General features: G+C 39.4%; 3 protein-coding genes across 12 annotated transcripts; 1 reads left to right on the top strand and 2 right to left on the bottom strand.

Moving 5' to 3' along the window:
* Window position 1: 1 nt before the first annotated feature.
* lactb (lactamase, beta) lies at window positions 2-6114 on the bottom strand. The gene is made up of 7 exons (XM_077735101.1): window positions 5677-6114; window positions 5509-5575; window positions 5011-5201; window positions 4635-4926; window positions 4381-4546; window positions 3755-4268; window positions 2-100 (listed from the first exon to the last, which is right to left on the bottom strand). The coding sequence occupies exons 1-7, from the start codon at window positions 6037-6039 to the stop codon at window positions 2-4; spliced, it is 1692 nt and encodes a 563-aa protein (XP_077591227.1). The 5' UTR covers window positions 6040-6114.
* Window positions 1721-4973, top strand: nrg4 (neuregulin 4). The gene is made up of 6 exons (XM_077741990.1): window positions 1721-1799; window positions 1970-2005; window positions 2088-2181; window positions 2251-2403; window positions 2493-2608; window positions 3791-4973. Exons 2-5 carry the CDS (start codon window positions 1996-1998, stop codon window positions 2569-2571), a joined length of 336 nt encoding a protein of 111 aa, XP_077598116.1. The 5' UTR covers window positions 1721-1799; window positions 1970-1995; the 3' UTR covers window positions 2572-2608; window positions 3791-4973.
* Window positions 6115-6407: 293 nt separating the features above from the next.
* tpm1 (tropomyosin 1 (alpha)) lies at window positions 6408-16086 on the bottom strand. 10 transcript variants are annotated; one of them, XM_077736611.1, is made up of 10 exons: window positions 15815-16086; window positions 15196-15321; window positions 11492-11625; window positions 11297-11414; window positions 11149-11219; window positions 10030-10105; window positions 9785-9847; window positions 9621-9690; window positions 9127-9205; window positions 6408-7171 (listed from the first exon to the last, which is right to left on the bottom strand). In XM_077736611.1, the coding sequence occupies exons 1-10, from the start codon at window positions 15926-15928 to the stop codon at window positions 7153-7155; spliced, it is 870 nt and encodes a 289-aa protein (XP_077592737.1). In that variant the 5' UTR covers window positions 15929-16086; the 3' UTR covers window positions 6408-7152. The 10 variants fall into 10 exon arrangements, with proteins under 10 accessions (XP_077592737.1, XP_077592752.1, XP_077592736.1 ...); XM_077736626.1 differs by lacking the exon at window positions 9127-9205 and adding an exon at window positions 15485-15610 and having other exon boundaries at window positions 15815-16080; XM_077736610.1 differs by lacking the exon at window positions 15196-15321 and adding an exon at window positions 15485-15610 and having other exon boundaries at window positions 15815-16079.
* Between the last annotated feature and the right edge of the window lie 1084 nt (window positions 16087-17170).

The following is a 17170-nucleotide window of genomic DNA, read 5'->3' as shown; positions in this document are numbered from 1 at the left end:
CTTACGGCTCTCTGGAAGGGTCGACGGTGAAAAAAACACTCTCGCTTCTTTTCACTTCCTTCAGCTTCCTCGCGATAACGAGACACCCAAGCGCCAAAGGCTTAAAAAATGAGAGAGAGGGGGGATCCTAATCATTCCCGGGATAAATTCTGCAATATTTCATAATATGAACCCAGCATGTGATAGGTCAGAAGGATACAGCACAAAAAAAGAGGTCACTTTGAAAGTTTCAACCAGCTCGTATCTCAAAACGTCAGGACACACGTTTAAATGAATACAAAAGACATCAATTGGTGCTTACCACGAGGGGACAGAAAAAATGAACACAGGCTAAGTGTAATTATTGGCATTATGATGGTTTGAACTTAATTTAATGCTGTCTGCAGTGGTGCTTTGAGATACAAGTTTTTTCTTCTTCTTGACCCAACTTGAGATTCTTTCCTTTATACGTTTCTCCAGTTTAAAAAAAGCTTTATATGATTAGAATTTATTCATCCACAAACAAACAAATGAGCTGAACTTTTCAGCAGTGATTCTTCTTCACAGAGGATAAAGAATATATGATAATGTAATTTAAAAAAGATAGAAGGACTGTAAAACACACAAATAAGGGTGGGCAGAGCTACAGCCACTGGCTTCCGTGTGACAGCGGCATCTTGGTCATATGGTATGGTGTATTGTCAGTTGGCACACAGGTAATTACACAGCCACATTCTCTCGTAAACATTGCCTACGGCGGTTCCAGATCGTCAGAGCGAATCAAATAGCATACTTTCTATCCCATGTAATGCCCACAAACAATACTAATCTATCACTGGGCTATAAAGGTTTTAAATAGAAACGTAGAAGTGTAAGCAACCAAAGAAAACCACTGGATATTCATTAGTACTTTGCGATACACTAAACTGACCACAAACCACAAATCAATCAGGCTTCCAATAACATCTTAGATAAAACAATGTTAAGCATTTGGGATCTAAGGTGTAAAGTCTAAGATGTAAAGTCCCGAGTGGGTCTAAAACCCTCAATCAAATCCAGGTCAAGATAACCAAGACAATAAAAATTGAAAGTTAAAACATTACAACATAATTAATTTAGTAAAAGTATTCAACATGAAACTGGGTAGGAAAAACGTCTAGGTCATCAAGGGAAACAACATTGGGAGTTCCACAGAAACTTTGAAATAATGATAGGGCATGTAGACAAGGCCTGTTGTGCTGTCAGAATGGAACCTTGGCCAAGCCTGCAGCCTCACACAATTTGCAATTAACAAAGCTACAAACAATAATGAGAACTCGCCACTTGATGAGTCAACTAACGGGCCTGGGCACAAAGCACTACTAATAACCTCTTCGAAGGAAGCGCTTGACTGCGTTCCTTAACTTGAGTTCCCACGATTCCATTCGTGCCTTCTCTCCATGCCAACCATTCATTTGAGTCTCAACCACGCATACAAAAACCAGCAATTGCCTCACCCATCTTTGGCCTGTCAAGAGTCAAGAACCCCCTTTCGGTTGACATCAGAACAAATGGTCAAACCCAGATCATTACCATTGATCACCCCAAGGGTCCTGCTGGAATTCCAGTGCTGACCCGGCGGATAAAGTAACAATTGCGTCTACAGCGAACCAATACTGCCATTTTAACAGCAATGTGGACAAACTGCATTCGCAACATATTTCTTAATGAGGCTAGGTGCACGCCCACGTGACACCTATCCTTAAAGCTCCAGGTGAAAGGCATAAGGCAACTCAATGAGTGACATTGAAAACCCTGACAAGTTGAGATTACACAAGCAGGTAAGGACAACTGTTTTTATTCTAAACAAGTATTTATAGATTGGTACTGCTATTGACAATGGTAGACATCTACTCCATTCAAAATGGCAATGACGGATTATGTCTCAATCCTATCGGCGACGAGACCAATTTATTTGGCGCAACGATTTACACTTTTTTCCCTTCTATAGCTAAACCAAAGAGATAAACTGTCCAGATGATGGGAGGTAAAAATAAAATTGCAAGACAAAAAGTATTTCTTTTTAAGCAAGCAACCTTTTCTTATGTGTGTGTATTTCCTTGTGACAGAACATGGAGCGCCATGTGATGGGCAAGATGCTGCCTATTGTATGAATGGGGGTACGTGCTATAAGCTCACCTCAATGGAAACACTGTCATGCGTGTAAGTTATGGTAAAAACACACATATTGTTGATAAGGAAGTATGTTCTGAAGGACTTTGTTACCTTTAGGTGCAACAACTACTACAAAGGGAGTCGATGTGAGGAGTTCCAACTATTCACCAGAAGCTCCGATAGTGAGCAGGCGGGCTTAATTGTTGCTCTGGTGCTTGTTGCCCTCCTCATTTTAGTGATCATCGTGGTTATTATCTATTTTATATATAAGTGAGTACATGTACATTGAAAGAAACATTTAAAAAGGAGCAAAAAGTGGATTACTTTATAAAGTGTTGATCTAACCCTTGTTCACACAGGATGTTGAAAGCCAGTCAACAAAATGAACAGAAGAAGCCCAGTCCAAAAGAGTACTGGAAAGTTCAATCAAAAGTATGACGATTCCGCGGGGAAAAATTCTGCTAACATCCACATGGTGAGATATTTTGGAGTGGTGGCTATTATGGAAAGAGCTGACTTCAGCATCTTTCAATGAGTTGGAATGAGATGGATATGTATTGTAGTGGATCGGAATGAGATGGATAGGTATTGTAGTGGATCGTTTAGGGTCGAAACCAATCAAATCAGAGCCACTACAATTAAAATATATACAAGGAACAAACCATAAGTGTTGTACAAATGTAAAAAATCAATAACTGCTATTAATGGTGCTCTCAATTTTGATGAGTGACAATTGACCAAATGCAGCATTCTAATAATGTATATGCCATTTTTTTTACTGTTGACTTAGCCGTTTTGTACTGGATTCCCTAATGCAGTTGCATGTACTGCAAAGCCAGATGGTCAACTCTAACACTACTCCCCCCACCCCTTAAAATAACAATCTTGTGAAATTAGATCATGCGAGAAAATGCTGGATTTTCTTTTTTACTTTGTGAAGAGGGCTATTCTTTTTTTTCCTGAAAATGTTGGTCAAATTTTCAATCTCCTTCCCTGCTTTTAGAAGCAAAAGGACTACAAATAAACCACATTTCAATACAAGTGTTTGTCTAAAAGCATATATATATATATATAGCTTTGTTGTATATGATAAAAAATAACTAAGGACATGCTCCACCTTAAAACCACATTTTTGTAAAATATTGTTTAAAAGAGCATTTCTATAAAAACAAGCAGTTATCCCCACTAAAAATTGAAAGACTATATTTTTACTGAGACAAGACAAATTTTGCACCATCACAGAAGGTAAATGGATAAGTGAAAAATAGCAAAGCAATTAAAAATATGATAATCATGAAAGTATAATAAAACAAAATTCCTTTTTCCAACTAGCAGGTTGTGACTTAGGTTTTGACACTTACCTCTCCCTTGGTTCTTACCATTTCTAGTGTTGAGTACCACCTAGTGGACTGCAAATAGTGACATAATTTTCACAATTGAATACAAATTCATACTTTAATTGCATTGACTTGTTTAACACAAGACCATTTTTCAAGTATCTCTCTAGTGGATAAAATAAATCCCTTCTATAAAAAAAAAAGACATCCCCAACCATGAAAATGTCAACTACATACTCAAAAAGTTGTACAAAAATCAGTCATACCTCCTAGAAACAACTTACGCTTGTGGCTTTTTCAAACTCATGTGCAATTTTCAGGGCTGTGCAGTTGAGGCCCACCGACTGCATGTTGGTGAGAATGCTGACCACCACTCCTTTTGGAAGGCCAATTTCTCCCTGTTCCATCTCCTCGCTGGGCAACACCAACAGAACACTACTGGCCCCCACAGCGCCTCCTGTGTGCGACACATAGTGTCTACGCTTCCTACATTGCCCATATTTCTGCTCTTTCTCCATCACCAGCCAACCTTGGCCGTAGCGCCCATCCTTGTCCCAACTACCCTCCGTTTTGTCCGCCGCCGTCCAAAGTTCCACGGCGGTTTGGGGTTTCAAGAAGCCGGGGAGCAGCCCGACGGTGTCCATTTTGACTTGAGCCCTTTGGTAGCTATAGAGTAGAACATTCCCAAAGAGCAGAAGATCCCCCACAGTGGAGAGGAAGCCACCGCCTGCCCACTTGTATGAGTTGTCTACAAAAGGGCAGTTCACAACCCGTCCTCGTTTGTTCCGATGATAGTATCTGTGGGGGACAACCATTTTTTTTTTTAGAACAGGAAATTCAAACCACAGCGTAGACTGGGAATGTCAACCTTGCAGTTTCTCCATAGAGTGTGGGCCTGGAATTTGATTACCTGGCACGATGGTAAATAATTGGCTCATTATGGTCAGGCACGGTATGAAGCATTCCGACTTCACGGAAGAGGTTCGTCATGACGTCGAGGAAGGACTGGCCGGCGGCCTGTTCAATGACGGCGCTGAGGAGGGTATAAGCGTGGGTGGAGTAAAGAAACTTGGTGCCTAAGGAGGAGGAGGAGGAGTCAAACTTTATTTATGGAAACTAAAATAGCATCTTGATGATGAAATGAGCCGAGGCCCCATGGTTTACCTGGTTTAAAAATGAGTGGGTCGTCCTTGAAGAGGCCCAGAGCTTCAGTGACACTTTCAAAATGTTTCCGCATGTAGTATTCCTCATGTTCCAATTCATTTTTCTTTTTCCCCTGTGAAGCTTCTTTAGTTTTCACTTTCTCCTCGTTAGTATCATTCTCGATTTTCTCCTTCAATGATGATTTCAAAAGTCGCTTGGCTTTTACCATGTCCTGCCTCACTTTAGTTGGATTCTTCTCATAATGCCTGATACCACTGAGGTGGGAGAGAATCATGCGAGGCGTTATTGTGACCTAGAAGTAGATAAAATGATAATAAACTTTCAGATGATATAGCTAAAGACTGAGAAACTGATTTGTGCACGGACATTCACTTACATTGAGTCCATTAAATTGCTTTTGAGGAAATTCTGGGATGTATTTTTGGACGGGAGCATCCAGATCGAGTTTTCCTTGCTCACACAAACGCGCGGCAGCCGCAGACGTGAGTGATTTACTGATGCTGGCGATCCTCATCACAGTTTCTGGGCCACAAAGTAGACGATTCTCCAAATCGGCATAACCGAACCCTGAATTCCATCAAGTGTAAAAGTATCAATAAGTGGACTCAAATCATTAAGTGTAAACAAACAGACATGTATTTCAATGCAATTATGATACATTCAATGTAGTTCAAATTGGGAAAAGCGGGCTGATGGCTTTTCCGCAAAATGATTGGACGTCTAATGCAGTCAATGACAGTGAATGAGTTTTTGATGTATGTATGTATTGAAAATACCCAAATACATTTTTTCTCATCTTTTTGGCCAAAAATTGTTCTGTGGGCATGAAAACTCATAAAAACTATTTGATCCACTTATAAAGTCATGCACGAACCTTCGCTCCATACTGTCACTCCATCCACGGATACCCCTACTACCAATCCGGGTGCTCCGATCTCAGTCTGGCGATAGGAGACCCAATTAAACAAACAAATAAACACACAAACATATACATCTGCAGGACGAGAGCAAGACTGGTGGAACCAGTTTTAGGCCCGCATACCTGGATCCGCTCCACCAAGACTCTGCTTGCATCGATTGCTGCATCGTATCGATGTTTCTGTGTCTGTATCGCCATCGTATGACAAGAACCATTGCGATCCCACGTGTAATATTTGAATCCGAAGCCTAAGGCAAGTCCCAAACCGGCTCCGCACGCCCACAACAAGGAAAAACTGCAATATTTTCTTTTCAAAAAGTCTACGTGGAAAGTCCTCACGTGGGGTCGTCTTAAGTTCACAACATGGAGTTTTTCGAACGGACTAGCAGCTTTTCCACCGATCCCTTTTATCAGAATAGGGGGCACACGTGAGGGAAACAGCGTGCATTTGGCACAAAAGAGCTTTGACACTAATAACTGGGACATTTTAAAGAAAAAACATCGACTCTGGTCCGAAAACAACACAACACTTGCGACATCAAGCCATGCACGGCGACTCACTTCCGGGGTCCGACCAGACCTGAATAATCAAATCCCGATCATCATGTATTTAAACAAAGTTTTCTTACACTGCTTAACTATTTCAGTGATTGATTATACATCTGTTTGCTGTCAGATTTCCCATTTAAAATGGATTTGACTGGTGATAAACATACATTCACAAAAGCTCATTTTGTGGCAGCACGTGTAGTTAGCGGCCATCTTGGGTAGGGCAACCAGCCTTTGGAAAGTAATCAGTATTGCTGATATCAATATAATAATAGTAATGTTAGTGTATTAATAATACAAATAGAAAGCTTTCAAAACGTGCTTTAATTTATTTCAGATTTCTTTTACATTTTAAACATGATGTACATCTTAAACATTTAAAATGCTAAAACAATGCACGAGTCGCTGTCTGAAACCATCCAGACAAAATGAACAAATTTAGTACTGTGGATGTTGCAAAAAAAAAAAACTAATACAGCCTATATATGAAATAACTAGCACCGGTTTATAGCTACACTGAAATTTCACAACAGGAGTGCATCTACAGTCTTTTGTACAGATTGCAACAAAAAAAAATGAAAGGCATTTCTGTGTGGTTCAAGTGCTAAATTTCTCCACTTTGTCTTTTGGTATGTGCAAAACTTAATGTGGAATAGAATAACTCTAAATCTCTAAATGCAGATGTAGGAAAAAAATGTAATTGTAACCAAAGTCACCTGTAATTCCACCCAATGAAAATATTGGTCAGTATAAAAACTAGCTTGCAAAAACAAACATGTTCCTGACTTTGGGCTTCATCAGAGGGAATGATTAAGTTTGACTTCCCTTAGCTCCTTGTTTAAGTTCCACTGAAGGCAGGACGGTGCGATAGGAATTAGCATCTGGCTGTTTGTGCTGCACCATGGGCAAGGTACAGTTTTACAAAGTAGCAAAGGTGCATACAAATAAGCCAAACCACAGTGCATGTCGGAGTTAAGACTGTGCTTTCACAAATTATTCAGTTCCATTAGAGTCTGGTCCATTATCTGGTGCATGTCCAGGTTCTCCTCTTTAGCATGGGCAAGTTTTTCTATCAGGAAGTTGAAAAACCAAGTATTAGTTGCATTACAGTGAGTAGGAGACAACAAGCTGCTAGGACGGTGTTAATAATCAAGCTTATGACATGTTTAACCAGTTCTCCACAGCAATCCAAAACGTACTCATTGTGAGAAACTATATACGTACACACAGTTAAGTCTTTAACAATCAAAGCAGGCGGGTAAAACTATGCAAAGATGATCCTGATTATAATTCCCATTTATTTGTAAAACACATTTCCTATTCAATGGTAAATATATGTAATTTATTAGTGGCATGGCAGCTAATCGGGAAAGGGATTATTTTAGTAAGACAGCAATTCAAAAACAAAAATGCAGAGGAGAAAATCAAAAGTGCAAAGTTTGCAGGTGGCCTACCTTTGCAAGAAAAGATATTCAGGATATTGAAGACATCTCAAAGAATGTTTAAATTTAATCAGAGAATTATAGTATGGTATGATTCATATTTCATCGGTACGAGCATAAGATGGCAATAAATATCTAAAAGTAATGTGTTTAAGTTAAGCATGTTTGCTTGCAGCGGAATATGAAGACTATTTCAAATGAAATAAATAAACTTACTCTTGTGTTTAAAAATAAAACTGACAATTAAAAACACGAATGAAAAAAACGATCCTCAATCTGTCCATTAAATAAAGAAAATGTGGGCTGTTATGAAAATATCTTATGCAAACCCATTTTTGACTCTTGTCCTACTTCACGGAACTGTGTTTAAAAAACAAACAATTACAAAAAATGTATGCCCTTAACATTTAAAGACGCGTCAACATCAATTTTTATCCTTAGGAAATACTAGTCCTTTGTTAGCACTGAAATTTTATGTTAGAACTTTCCAAATAAACTGCCACTAAAAAAATAATAGCCTAAATGGTGAATCATTATTCCTTGTTGTTTTTCCAAAGACTCTGGCCTAATTTATGTCAATTCATCAAAACACTCAGATGATATGGATCGTCCATTTATTGAAATGCTGCGTATTACGTACAGTGCCCACAAGCCATCATATTTCAACAGAGATGTGCACAAAGCTCCTCAGTCTGTTTTAATCAATCATCTTCCTACTTAACCACAATCTTCCTGATCACAATCCCATGTCAATCCTCCTGTCCTCAAAGCATTTAAAGACTAAATGTCGAAAAATTTGGACTTTCTAAAAAGAAAAGTTTATGTATTGTCGGTACACCTTCTACAAGGCTAAGACGACAAAGCGAGAGAAAAGGATTGCTGAGATGTTGAAAGAAAAGTATAGAGACAACATACACAGAAAGACCTCTAGCTTGGGATTGGAAATAAATAGGTAAAGGGAGAGTAAAGAGATACATACAGCATACATGGAAGGGATGAGGTTTATTCTTTTTATACAACGCAGAACGATTTTAGGATTCTGTACAAGAGATGGGATGAACTTTGACATGAGGATGAGAACAAACATAGGGAGGAAAGGAAGAGCACAGATGAAGAGGGAAAGGAAGATGGAGGGAAGGCTGGAGAGAGCAGACAGATGCCACTCCGCCTGAAGGAGGCGTCTTTGATGAGATGTAAACAATTTATCTGTGAGGGAGAAGAAGTAAAGTTTAACCAAGAGAGGAAGCCAAACCCTTTAAGGCACCACCACATCAACAGCCACTATGGTCAAATGGGCCTTTTTTTCTTAAAAAGGGCATATAAGTAGACTTAAATTGATTTGCATGCGTGTATTAGGAATAAAAAAAGGGTCCGTGCTTATTTACATGACATGCATTACTTTCTCCTCATTGTGCATGCTAATTGTACCAATATGGTTAAACTGTCAAAACAAGGAGGAGCCTAATTGGAGTTATGAGTGAGTGCTCACAGGTTTTTTAAAATGACTTAATTAAATGGCTGTGGTTAAAAGATGGAGCACTCAAATTCATAAAAGAACATGCACGGCAGGTGGAACATTTACATGGAAGTCATGTCATTGAGGGCGTGGTCCAGCTCCTCGCTGATGGCCTTGTACTTCAGTTTCTGAGAATACAACTCATCTATTGGTGGGCCACGAAAGCGAAGGGTGGTGGTGCGGTGACGGGAGGAGCGGGGGCAAAGGTGACATGAAAAAGGTGGTGGAGATCATTCAGAGTAGAATGAAAGAGAAAAAAAGGAGGAAAGCAAAGTTACACACTAAAGAATGACAGGAATGAAAAGGGCAGGTTGGCTTTAATGAATGCAAAGTCCTCTGTAGTTTAAAAATGTTCAACCGATACCTGAACTTTTGACCTTTTGCCGTCGGAGAGAATTTTCCCCAAATATAATCTCACAATGGACTAAGTTTATGTGCTAAAACTGTTCAATTTTGAATAGTTTTGTTTAATTCCTACACGTTATTATCCATAAAACCAGCTAACAACCTTAGTGACACTAATAAATATTGCAAATGGGGACAATAAAAACAAAACATACCCTCCAGGTCATCAATGGTCTTCTCCAGCTTGGCTACTGATCTCTCAGCGAACTCAGCACGGGTCTCGGCCTGGGTGGACGTTAAAAAAAAAAAAGACGTAAGACTACGACAAAAATGGCCGCCACATGTTCCTGGATCTTAAATATCCAGCCGGGAAACTTGCCTCCTTCAGTTTGTCGGTGAGGATCTTGATCTCTTCCTCGTATTTGTCCTCCTTCTGAGAGTACTGTGAGTCACAAGTAATATGAAGTCAAGCAAATGTGGATTAGAGTCAGTTTACAAGTGGTTATTTTAATAAAAGTCATTAAATCTAATAGAATCTGCTTTCAAGATCTTGTGTCTACGCCCTTTGAGGAGACAGGGTGGAACTTTCCCAGCATGCAGTTGGTCTATAAATGGACTTTTTACCTTCTCAGCCTGGGCCTCCAGTGACTTCAAGTTGTTGGTCACAGTTTTCAACTCTTCCTCCAGCTCAGAGCATTTGCTAGTTTGTTTGATACAGGTGAAAAAGAGGGAAGAAACCATGGAGAGAACCAGAAACAAAAAGAGGGAAGAGTTGGGGGATGGAGGAGAGAAAGAGGAAACAAGATCAATAAGAACTACAGGAATGAAATCCAGAAGGAACCCCGAATAGGAATATGGAGGTGAGATTACTGCCAGTGTTGTCCTTTAACAGAAATATATCACTCAGTTCCTGTAGTGTTAAGGTATGCTTTTTCCCCAAGCAGTTCAAACAAAGGACAGGTTTGTATTTTTTTTTCTTCTTTTCTTTACATTCCACACAGAGGTGACACCATTCTTTGTTGAGTACGCAAAGGTGTTTCGTAATACCCACATTTGTTAGTGCCCATATGATAAGGGTAACACAAAAACAGCTTCCTTATTCACTTGTGGAATGCTTTATCAAATTGTCCTGTTCTGCTTGGTGAAAAGTTTGAAAATTATGAGGAAAAAAAAGAAAAACGGTTAAGCATGAGATGATAAAATGACCAAATTTGGAGCCCAAAAGAAATTCCATCACGTAAAGCAGATAAATATCTCACAATGTCATGTTTTTTGTAAGATAAAATCCACACGTGACAAATACAATTGAATTATGCTCCAAATTGGGTCACCATAACATATAAAAAGCACATAAAGAGGATCACGAGCACAGCAAGCAAAGCACAAGGCTTCACTTTTTTTCTTGAATGATTGATTGAATGCATGAGGAGCGCCTTATACAAAAAAAAAATCAAAAGCACACATGCGTTAATCATGTCTTAGAGTACCTGTACGACTGAGGCGATTAGTGATTTCATGCTTTGTTCCGCAACTCTTAGCTCATCGTCCATCCTTCGCCAATGTCTGTGATTGGCGATCGTGTGCAAGCCACGACCATTTCAAGCCGAAGAAGGAAAATGCAAATAATCGGCACATACAGTAGTAAGATCAAAGTGCGGAACATTCATACTTTGTTCTGCGCCTTTGGGGTGAACTGATAGCATGCAATGCAGTGAAGTGGAGGGGTGCTGGGGTGACCTTTACCTTTCTGACAGCTCAGCACGTTCCTCTGTACGCTCAAGGTCGCTCTCAATGATGACCAGTTTACGAGCAACCTTTAGGGGTATTACAGATAAGTGTTACGGCAATTTATCGACGTCAGATGAGTTTAAAATGGATGGGAAATACTCGCCTCCTCGTATTTTCTGTCAGCTTCCTCAGCGATGTGCTTGGCCTCCTTGAGCTGGATCTCCTGGATTTCCATCTTCTCTTCATCCTTCATGGCCCTGTTCTCAATGACCTTCATGCCTCTGTGAGGAGATAATCCGACAAAGTCAGGAAAGAAGTTGGCGTATGCAATGGTGAAAGAAATGGGAGAAGAACGGACCTCTCGCTCTCATCGGCAGCCTTCTCGGCCTCCTCCAGCTTGGTCAGAGCCGTGGCCAGACGTTCCTGAGCACGGTCCAACTCTTCCTCAACCAGCTGGATGCGTCTGTTGAGGGAGGCCACATCGCTCTCGGCCTACCAGAAGTAAACAGTGTAAAATGTAATATCACTCTTTTTTACTACAATAATCACATTCTAATTCAGCCGCTACTATTACTTATTCAAACTATTCAGTTGCCGTTTATGCAACATGTCAAGAATGGACTTCCTTAGAGGGTTGACTTGTTCTGCTTTTTGACATGTGCTAAGTTTTTTTAAGTATACAAGTCTAACCCATATTAGAGTACATAAACAATATGCACTTTTATGGTGTTAACTTTCTTATTTCCACTATTTACTGTTTAAATTATACTTTACCTGCACTGTATTAATAGTGACTGTTTTCTTGTCATTTTTTGGACAGTTTAAGGTTCTCAGAAGTACTATTAAGATCAGAAGAACTTGAAAATTGAGTGTATTATAAAATTTAGCTAACAATGCATAATTTTCTTTGATATGTGTTTAGATTTACAGTTTACTCACGAAATCTCAAATCAATGAGTTTTTTGTAAGAATGGTTCAAAATCTGCCAAACTATCCTAATTAAGCCTAAAATGAATGCTTAATTTTACTCAACATTTGTTGGACAAAATTTGACACAGCTGCTCGAGATCAACCTAAAAATATTTCAAATTCTAGTATCAGATATAAAAATGATCACATTAATTTAGTTAGAAAAATAACAAGTGGCAACCTAGTAGTATTTAAGTATACAACTTAGTGGTTGCCAATGACGGCGAGAGACGTCCATTTCAAATGAATGACACGTCAATGACAGCCACTAAACTTGATCTCAAAGTAAAGCAGAACAAGGAAGTCATCTACTACTACTACTACTAAATACTGAGTAACTAAGCTGGGAACAAGTCTACAAAGAAGATAAAGCTATATTCGACTAAACCTGTAAGAGAATAAGCCTCTGACAGTTCAAGGGATTTCCTTTCCTTGTAATTCAAGGTTGAAAAAAACAATCTGTTGTTTTTGCATTGACCTTATACGGACAAAAGTCTTTTATTTTTGATTTTACTTTTCTACTTGCGGCAAATACGCGAGTTATACATCTAAAATGACGTTGTTTTAGCATGAAATAATAATACAACTATAGACTTTAAAAAATAGATATAACAGGTGAAGTAGTGCATCTCAAATGATACATGGCCGCTTAACAAACGATACGGAGGAGGCACGTTTTTAGTCTTACTTCCTCTCTGCATTTACGCTGCTCATGCAAGTCTCGGTTGAATCTTTGGGCTCTGTCTTCCGCGCAGTCCGCTTGGCTTTGCAAAGATCGAATCTTTCGTTTGATAGCCTCCACCGATGAGGCTCCTGCCATTCTTCTCGATTCTCTTACAGCGCAAAGCCAAACGCGCTCATTCAATCAAGCGACGAATGACTGCCCAACTGACTGCAAGTGGGGGCAGGTCGATTCAAAGATCGAAATTGTCGATACGGACGTCAATGTTGACTGATTAGTCGTGCTGTCACTAGAACTGCATCGGGACTATTATCCGCCCCACTACTATAGAGTTTGATGATGGAATTTAACCTCTATTCAATTAAACATAACGTTACATCAATTTGCTATGACATTGAAGGCATTCTTTAGTAACACTGATATTCTTATTTTTTTAAAGTGAATCCAAATCCATTGAAAACCTTGATAAGTAAGAAACAGCAATTTCAAAGGACTAATAGTTAATTATTAAAAAATCCCATCAGATATAATTTTGCCTGTAGCGTATCAATAAGAAATTTTGCAAAATTACAAGGCTTTTTGCTCATGATTTACTCGATGACGTTTTGTTATTGTGATGACGACGCACTGTCCATTAGGTAAGTGCGTTATTGTTTGACTGTCAAATCAGCACGAAATGATCGTGTATTCGTCAAAACATTAAAAGCAACGTGTCACAAGACTAGTGAAAGCAACTGAAAGTCAAATTAAAAGGGGACAGGAGGCTTTAATAGCGCACACGCCCTTTGAACGAGTACATTCCAGCCTCAACGAGTACAGTGATTGGCTGGATTTTAGCCCCCTCTGCGGGTCATCTGGGGTATGTGTTGAAATACACGCGATAGTGGCCAAATTGTGTTTTGTTTTGTTTTCTATTTGATATTTATTCTTTAAAATTATTTTACAGTCGACTGGGTGTTTCTATAGAAACCGTATAATAGCATGGATAAACAAAAATTAAGTTGCAATAATGCTTAATTTTGTTAAATCCAAATCTGTCCTTACCCTTTTCCCTATAAACTAGTAGTTGTTTTTCCAAATCTATATTTAGATTTTTTTTGTGAAATGCGAAATTAATGTCGAGATATTTTTTTAAAAAGTGCGAATATTGCTTGCACAAAAATAAAAATATGCAGCAAAATAATAGTCGATAATAAAAGAGAAAATGTTAGTGTATTTTACCAAATACAGCTGAATTTAACTTTCTCTTTCTCTCTTTGTAAGAAAACATGTTATAGATTTAAAATATTTTGCGCAATCTGACAACATTTGTCGAATAAAATCACATTTGTGTTAAAATAAGAAATAACAATATTTAAGTATGAACAACTGACGCACAATTGATACAAGTTTCAGGGCCCAAATCTCTGCTTTGGCATATTATGGGTTGCCTGCTTTTTCCTCTGGGTATAAAGACCCCTTTTCCATGATTAAATGCTTCTCATACTGTTAAGAATTCTGCCTCCAGCAGGCCTTTTCATGTCTGGAATTACATGGCTGCCATGTAGTGTTTGTATAACAACAATTTGATGCAATAAATACTGGCCAGCTTGCAAAAAATGTCATGCCTTTTATTCTACATGTTTTCCACCTCTGGCTATATTTGGCCAAATTATGCTGCTGGCCCATTCAGAGAAAATGTGCTTTTCCCCTTTTGCTCAGCAAGCAGCCAGCAGCTCAATGTTGACCATATAAAGAAGTAGGCTATATATATCTCCACTCTCTTGGCTCCCAGTGCTCATGGGAAGACTCGCTTGATTTTCACTTCGGAAAAAAAAAACCCTCAGCAGGCAGTGACATATAAAACGAAGAGGATTAGCGTGCAAAATTTAATACGTCTGCTATCGTGTGTCCATATTGAAAATAGATGTGGTGTGGATGTCATGTATAGTGAAGTGTGACTTTCTTTGGGCTGACTTGGAAATGATTGAGTGTGTAACAAAAATAGAGCAAGGGTTTCCAATGTGTCTTTTCTGCTGAAGTCCCAATTAAAAATGGTATTGCTTCCAACTCTAAAACTGACCGACTACATCCCTGAATCACTAAATTGAACGACAAGTATTTATATATAATGAAAATGAACATATAATCCGTGATTCTAGACTAGACATAACCTGAATTGCCATTTAAACTAACTTTTTAAGGCCTAGATGTTGAGTTAAATGTAAAAACGTTTAGTTTTTTTTTTAAAACAGGAGTTTGACTCTATATAATCATAAATGTACGGCTATAATTGGGTTCTGGAAGACCTCCAGATCCCAAAAGGACAATGAAAGGAACGGTGACCATGCAGTGGTAATGACAAGTGAAAGGAGAAAGGGTGAAAGGGAAGTGTGAAGGTGCCCTGGTGTACTCCTCATGTCCTTACTTACATCAGTGGCTTTCTTCTCAGCCAGCTCAAGTTTCTCTTGGGCATCCTTAAGAGCCTCAGAGTACTTGTCAAGCTCATCCTCAGTTCCCTTCAGCTTCTTCTGCAGAGCTACCAAGTCATCCTCAAGCTGAGACCAGTTTCAAGTTGTTTTTTTGGGGGGGTTGGGGGTGGATTTGTGTGGGCACACATATACGCAGATACAGAAAAGACACAGAAAACACGAGAGGACAGGACAGGAGAAAGAAAGAAAGGAAGGTTAAGAAAATCAGCGAAGATGAGGAAACTGATACCTTAGTGGCGACCTCCTCGGCACTCAGCAACTTCTCCTCGGCGGTTTGGAACTCCTCAAACACTTTATCTCTCTCGTCCTCAGTTAGACGCATTTTCTTTTCCAACTCTTTTATTTCATCCTCTAACTTTACATGCATTGCAAAGACAAGCCAGTTAAACGCGACAAAAAAACAATTCATTCATGCACTATATAATCAATCAATCATTATCTGTAGACTGTAATGTCTGTCTGTTCTTCTATCCATCCATCCGTCAATCTATCCATTCATTTTCCCAACCATCTTATCCTTTTTCTTGCAATTTTTCGACATGCAAAAACTCAAACCGACCTGCTTGCTTCTGTCCTCAGCCGCCTTCTTATCTGACTCGGCCTGCTCAGCTCTGTCCAAGGCATTCTCCTTGTCGAGCTTGAGCATCTGCATCTTCTTCTTGATGGCGTCCATGGCTACTTATTGCCAATACGGATAGGGTCCGTAAAAGAAAAAAGTGGAAAAGTTAGCAGGGGACGAGGAGCAAGAGCTGGGGCCGTGTGTGCCTCAGTGAACGTGGAGCTGGAGTGCAGGCTCTGCCTTCCTGTGCCCTCACAAATATGTACTTAGAAGAGGGGGGGCCTACAGATTCCTTGAGATATCCAATACTTTTTTGGGGGTGGGAGGAGAAGAGTGAGGGGAGCTGGTTGTCTTGCGATCTGTCTCCTCCCTACCGTTGAATTTTTACACGTCTTTATATGGGATGAGGAGCCACGGAAGTGCACAGTGGATGAAGATGAAAGAGCTCTAATGCTATCAGTTTATAATATCTCTTTTGGATGATGATTATATTTCTATTGATCACCCAAAACTGGCCCTTTGTTCATTTCTTTGACTGACTTTTGGACCACAGGCAGCTGTGGAGGGCTTTTAAAAACATACAGTGTCTGTGTGAGTGTGTTAAGGTGGGTGACTGCCATGACTTGGCTGTGGGAGGGGAGCTCCATTTAATGGCGGAGTGGGCTGTCAAACCCAACCCACACTTTGGAACAAAGAGTTCACCTGATAATTCACGGGAAATCCTCATTGTAAATTAGTGAGGTACCATACATCTATTTTTTTCAACATCTTTACTGTCATCGATAGGGGATGATAACCGCTAACTCTCCCAGTTCACATGGAGTCAATGCAATTAGTCACCACGCCCAGAGACCCCAGATGCACTCTATGGGCTTATCTAGAAAAGGTAATGGTTCTGCAGTGGAATAATAAATTATTCAGACTTGAGACGAAGGAAAAACTGATAATTCATAATCAAGAAATGTATGTCCCTAGAAAATTTCTCATCTCATCTCATTCTCTGAACTGCTTTATCCTCATTAGGGGGGTGCTGGAGCCTATCCCAGCTGAGTCCAGGACAACCTGAATTGGTGGCCAGCCAATCGCAGGGCAAAGGACAACTATGCACTCTCACACCCAAACCTAGGGGCAATTTAGAATGACCAATCACGTCCCTAGAATATACTTACCAAACTTTATGCAAGCCAATAAAGTAGAATATTTTTGGTTTTGGTATGATGACCAAAATCTTAAATAAAAATGCCAGGAAAGACTTGATTTCTCTGAAGTTAAAGCTTCTCAAAGTTCAAATGGATTGAATGTTTACCATCATTAATGGTAGCTCATAAGTTTATAAAGAACCCCAATTATGAGAAA

Source organism: Stigmatopora nigra, chromosome 2 (assembly GCF_051989575.1).
Source record: "Stigmatopora nigra isolate UIUO_SnigA chromosome 2, RoL_Snig_1.1, whole genome shotgun sequence".
In the NCBI taxonomy this organism is placed as follows: Eukaryota; Metazoa; Chordata; class Actinopteri; order Syngnathiformes; family Syngnathidae; genus Stigmatopora; species Stigmatopora nigra.
Note: the sequence above shows the minus strand (reverse complement) of the source record. Positions and strands in the feature narration are given on the sequence as shown.

Bases quoted from the DNA above. Each gene is read 5' to 3' on its own strand.
- nrg4 (XM_077741990.1), top strand. The intron at 2,182-2,250 runs GTAAGTTATGGT...TGTTACCTTTAG, and splicing joins ATGGAAACACTGTCATGCGT to GTGCAACAACTACTACAAAG. The intron at 2,404-2,492 runs GTGAGTACATGT...TTGTTCACACAG, and splicing joins ATTATCTATTTTATATATAA to GATGTTGAAAGCCAGTCAAC.
- lactb (XM_077735101.1), bottom strand. From the start codon at position 6,039: ATGTCCCAGTTATTAGTGTCAAAGCTCTTTTGTGCCAAATGCACGCTG. The intron at 5,202-5,508 runs GTTCGTGCATGA...GATGGAATTCAG, and splicing joins AGTGACAGTATGGAGCGAAG to GGTTCGGTTATGCCGATTTG. The intron at 101-3,754 runs GTAAGTTGTTTC...TCATTTTTTAAG, and splicing joins AGTTTGAAAAAGCCACAAGC to CCTTTGGCGCTTGGGTGTCT.
- tpm1 (XM_077736635.1), bottom strand. From the start codon at position 15,928: ATGGACGCCATCAAGAAGAAGATGCAGATGCTCAAGCTCGACAAGGAG. The intron at 11,626-15,195 runs GTAAGTAAGGAC...TACTTCTGGTAG, and splicing joins CTGAGAAGAAAGCCACTGAT to GCCGAGAGCGATGTGGCCTC. The intron at 10,106-11,148 runs GTAAAGGTCACC...CAAACAAACTAG, and splicing joins CGTGCTGAGCTGTCAGAAAG to CAAATGCTCTGAGCTGGAGG.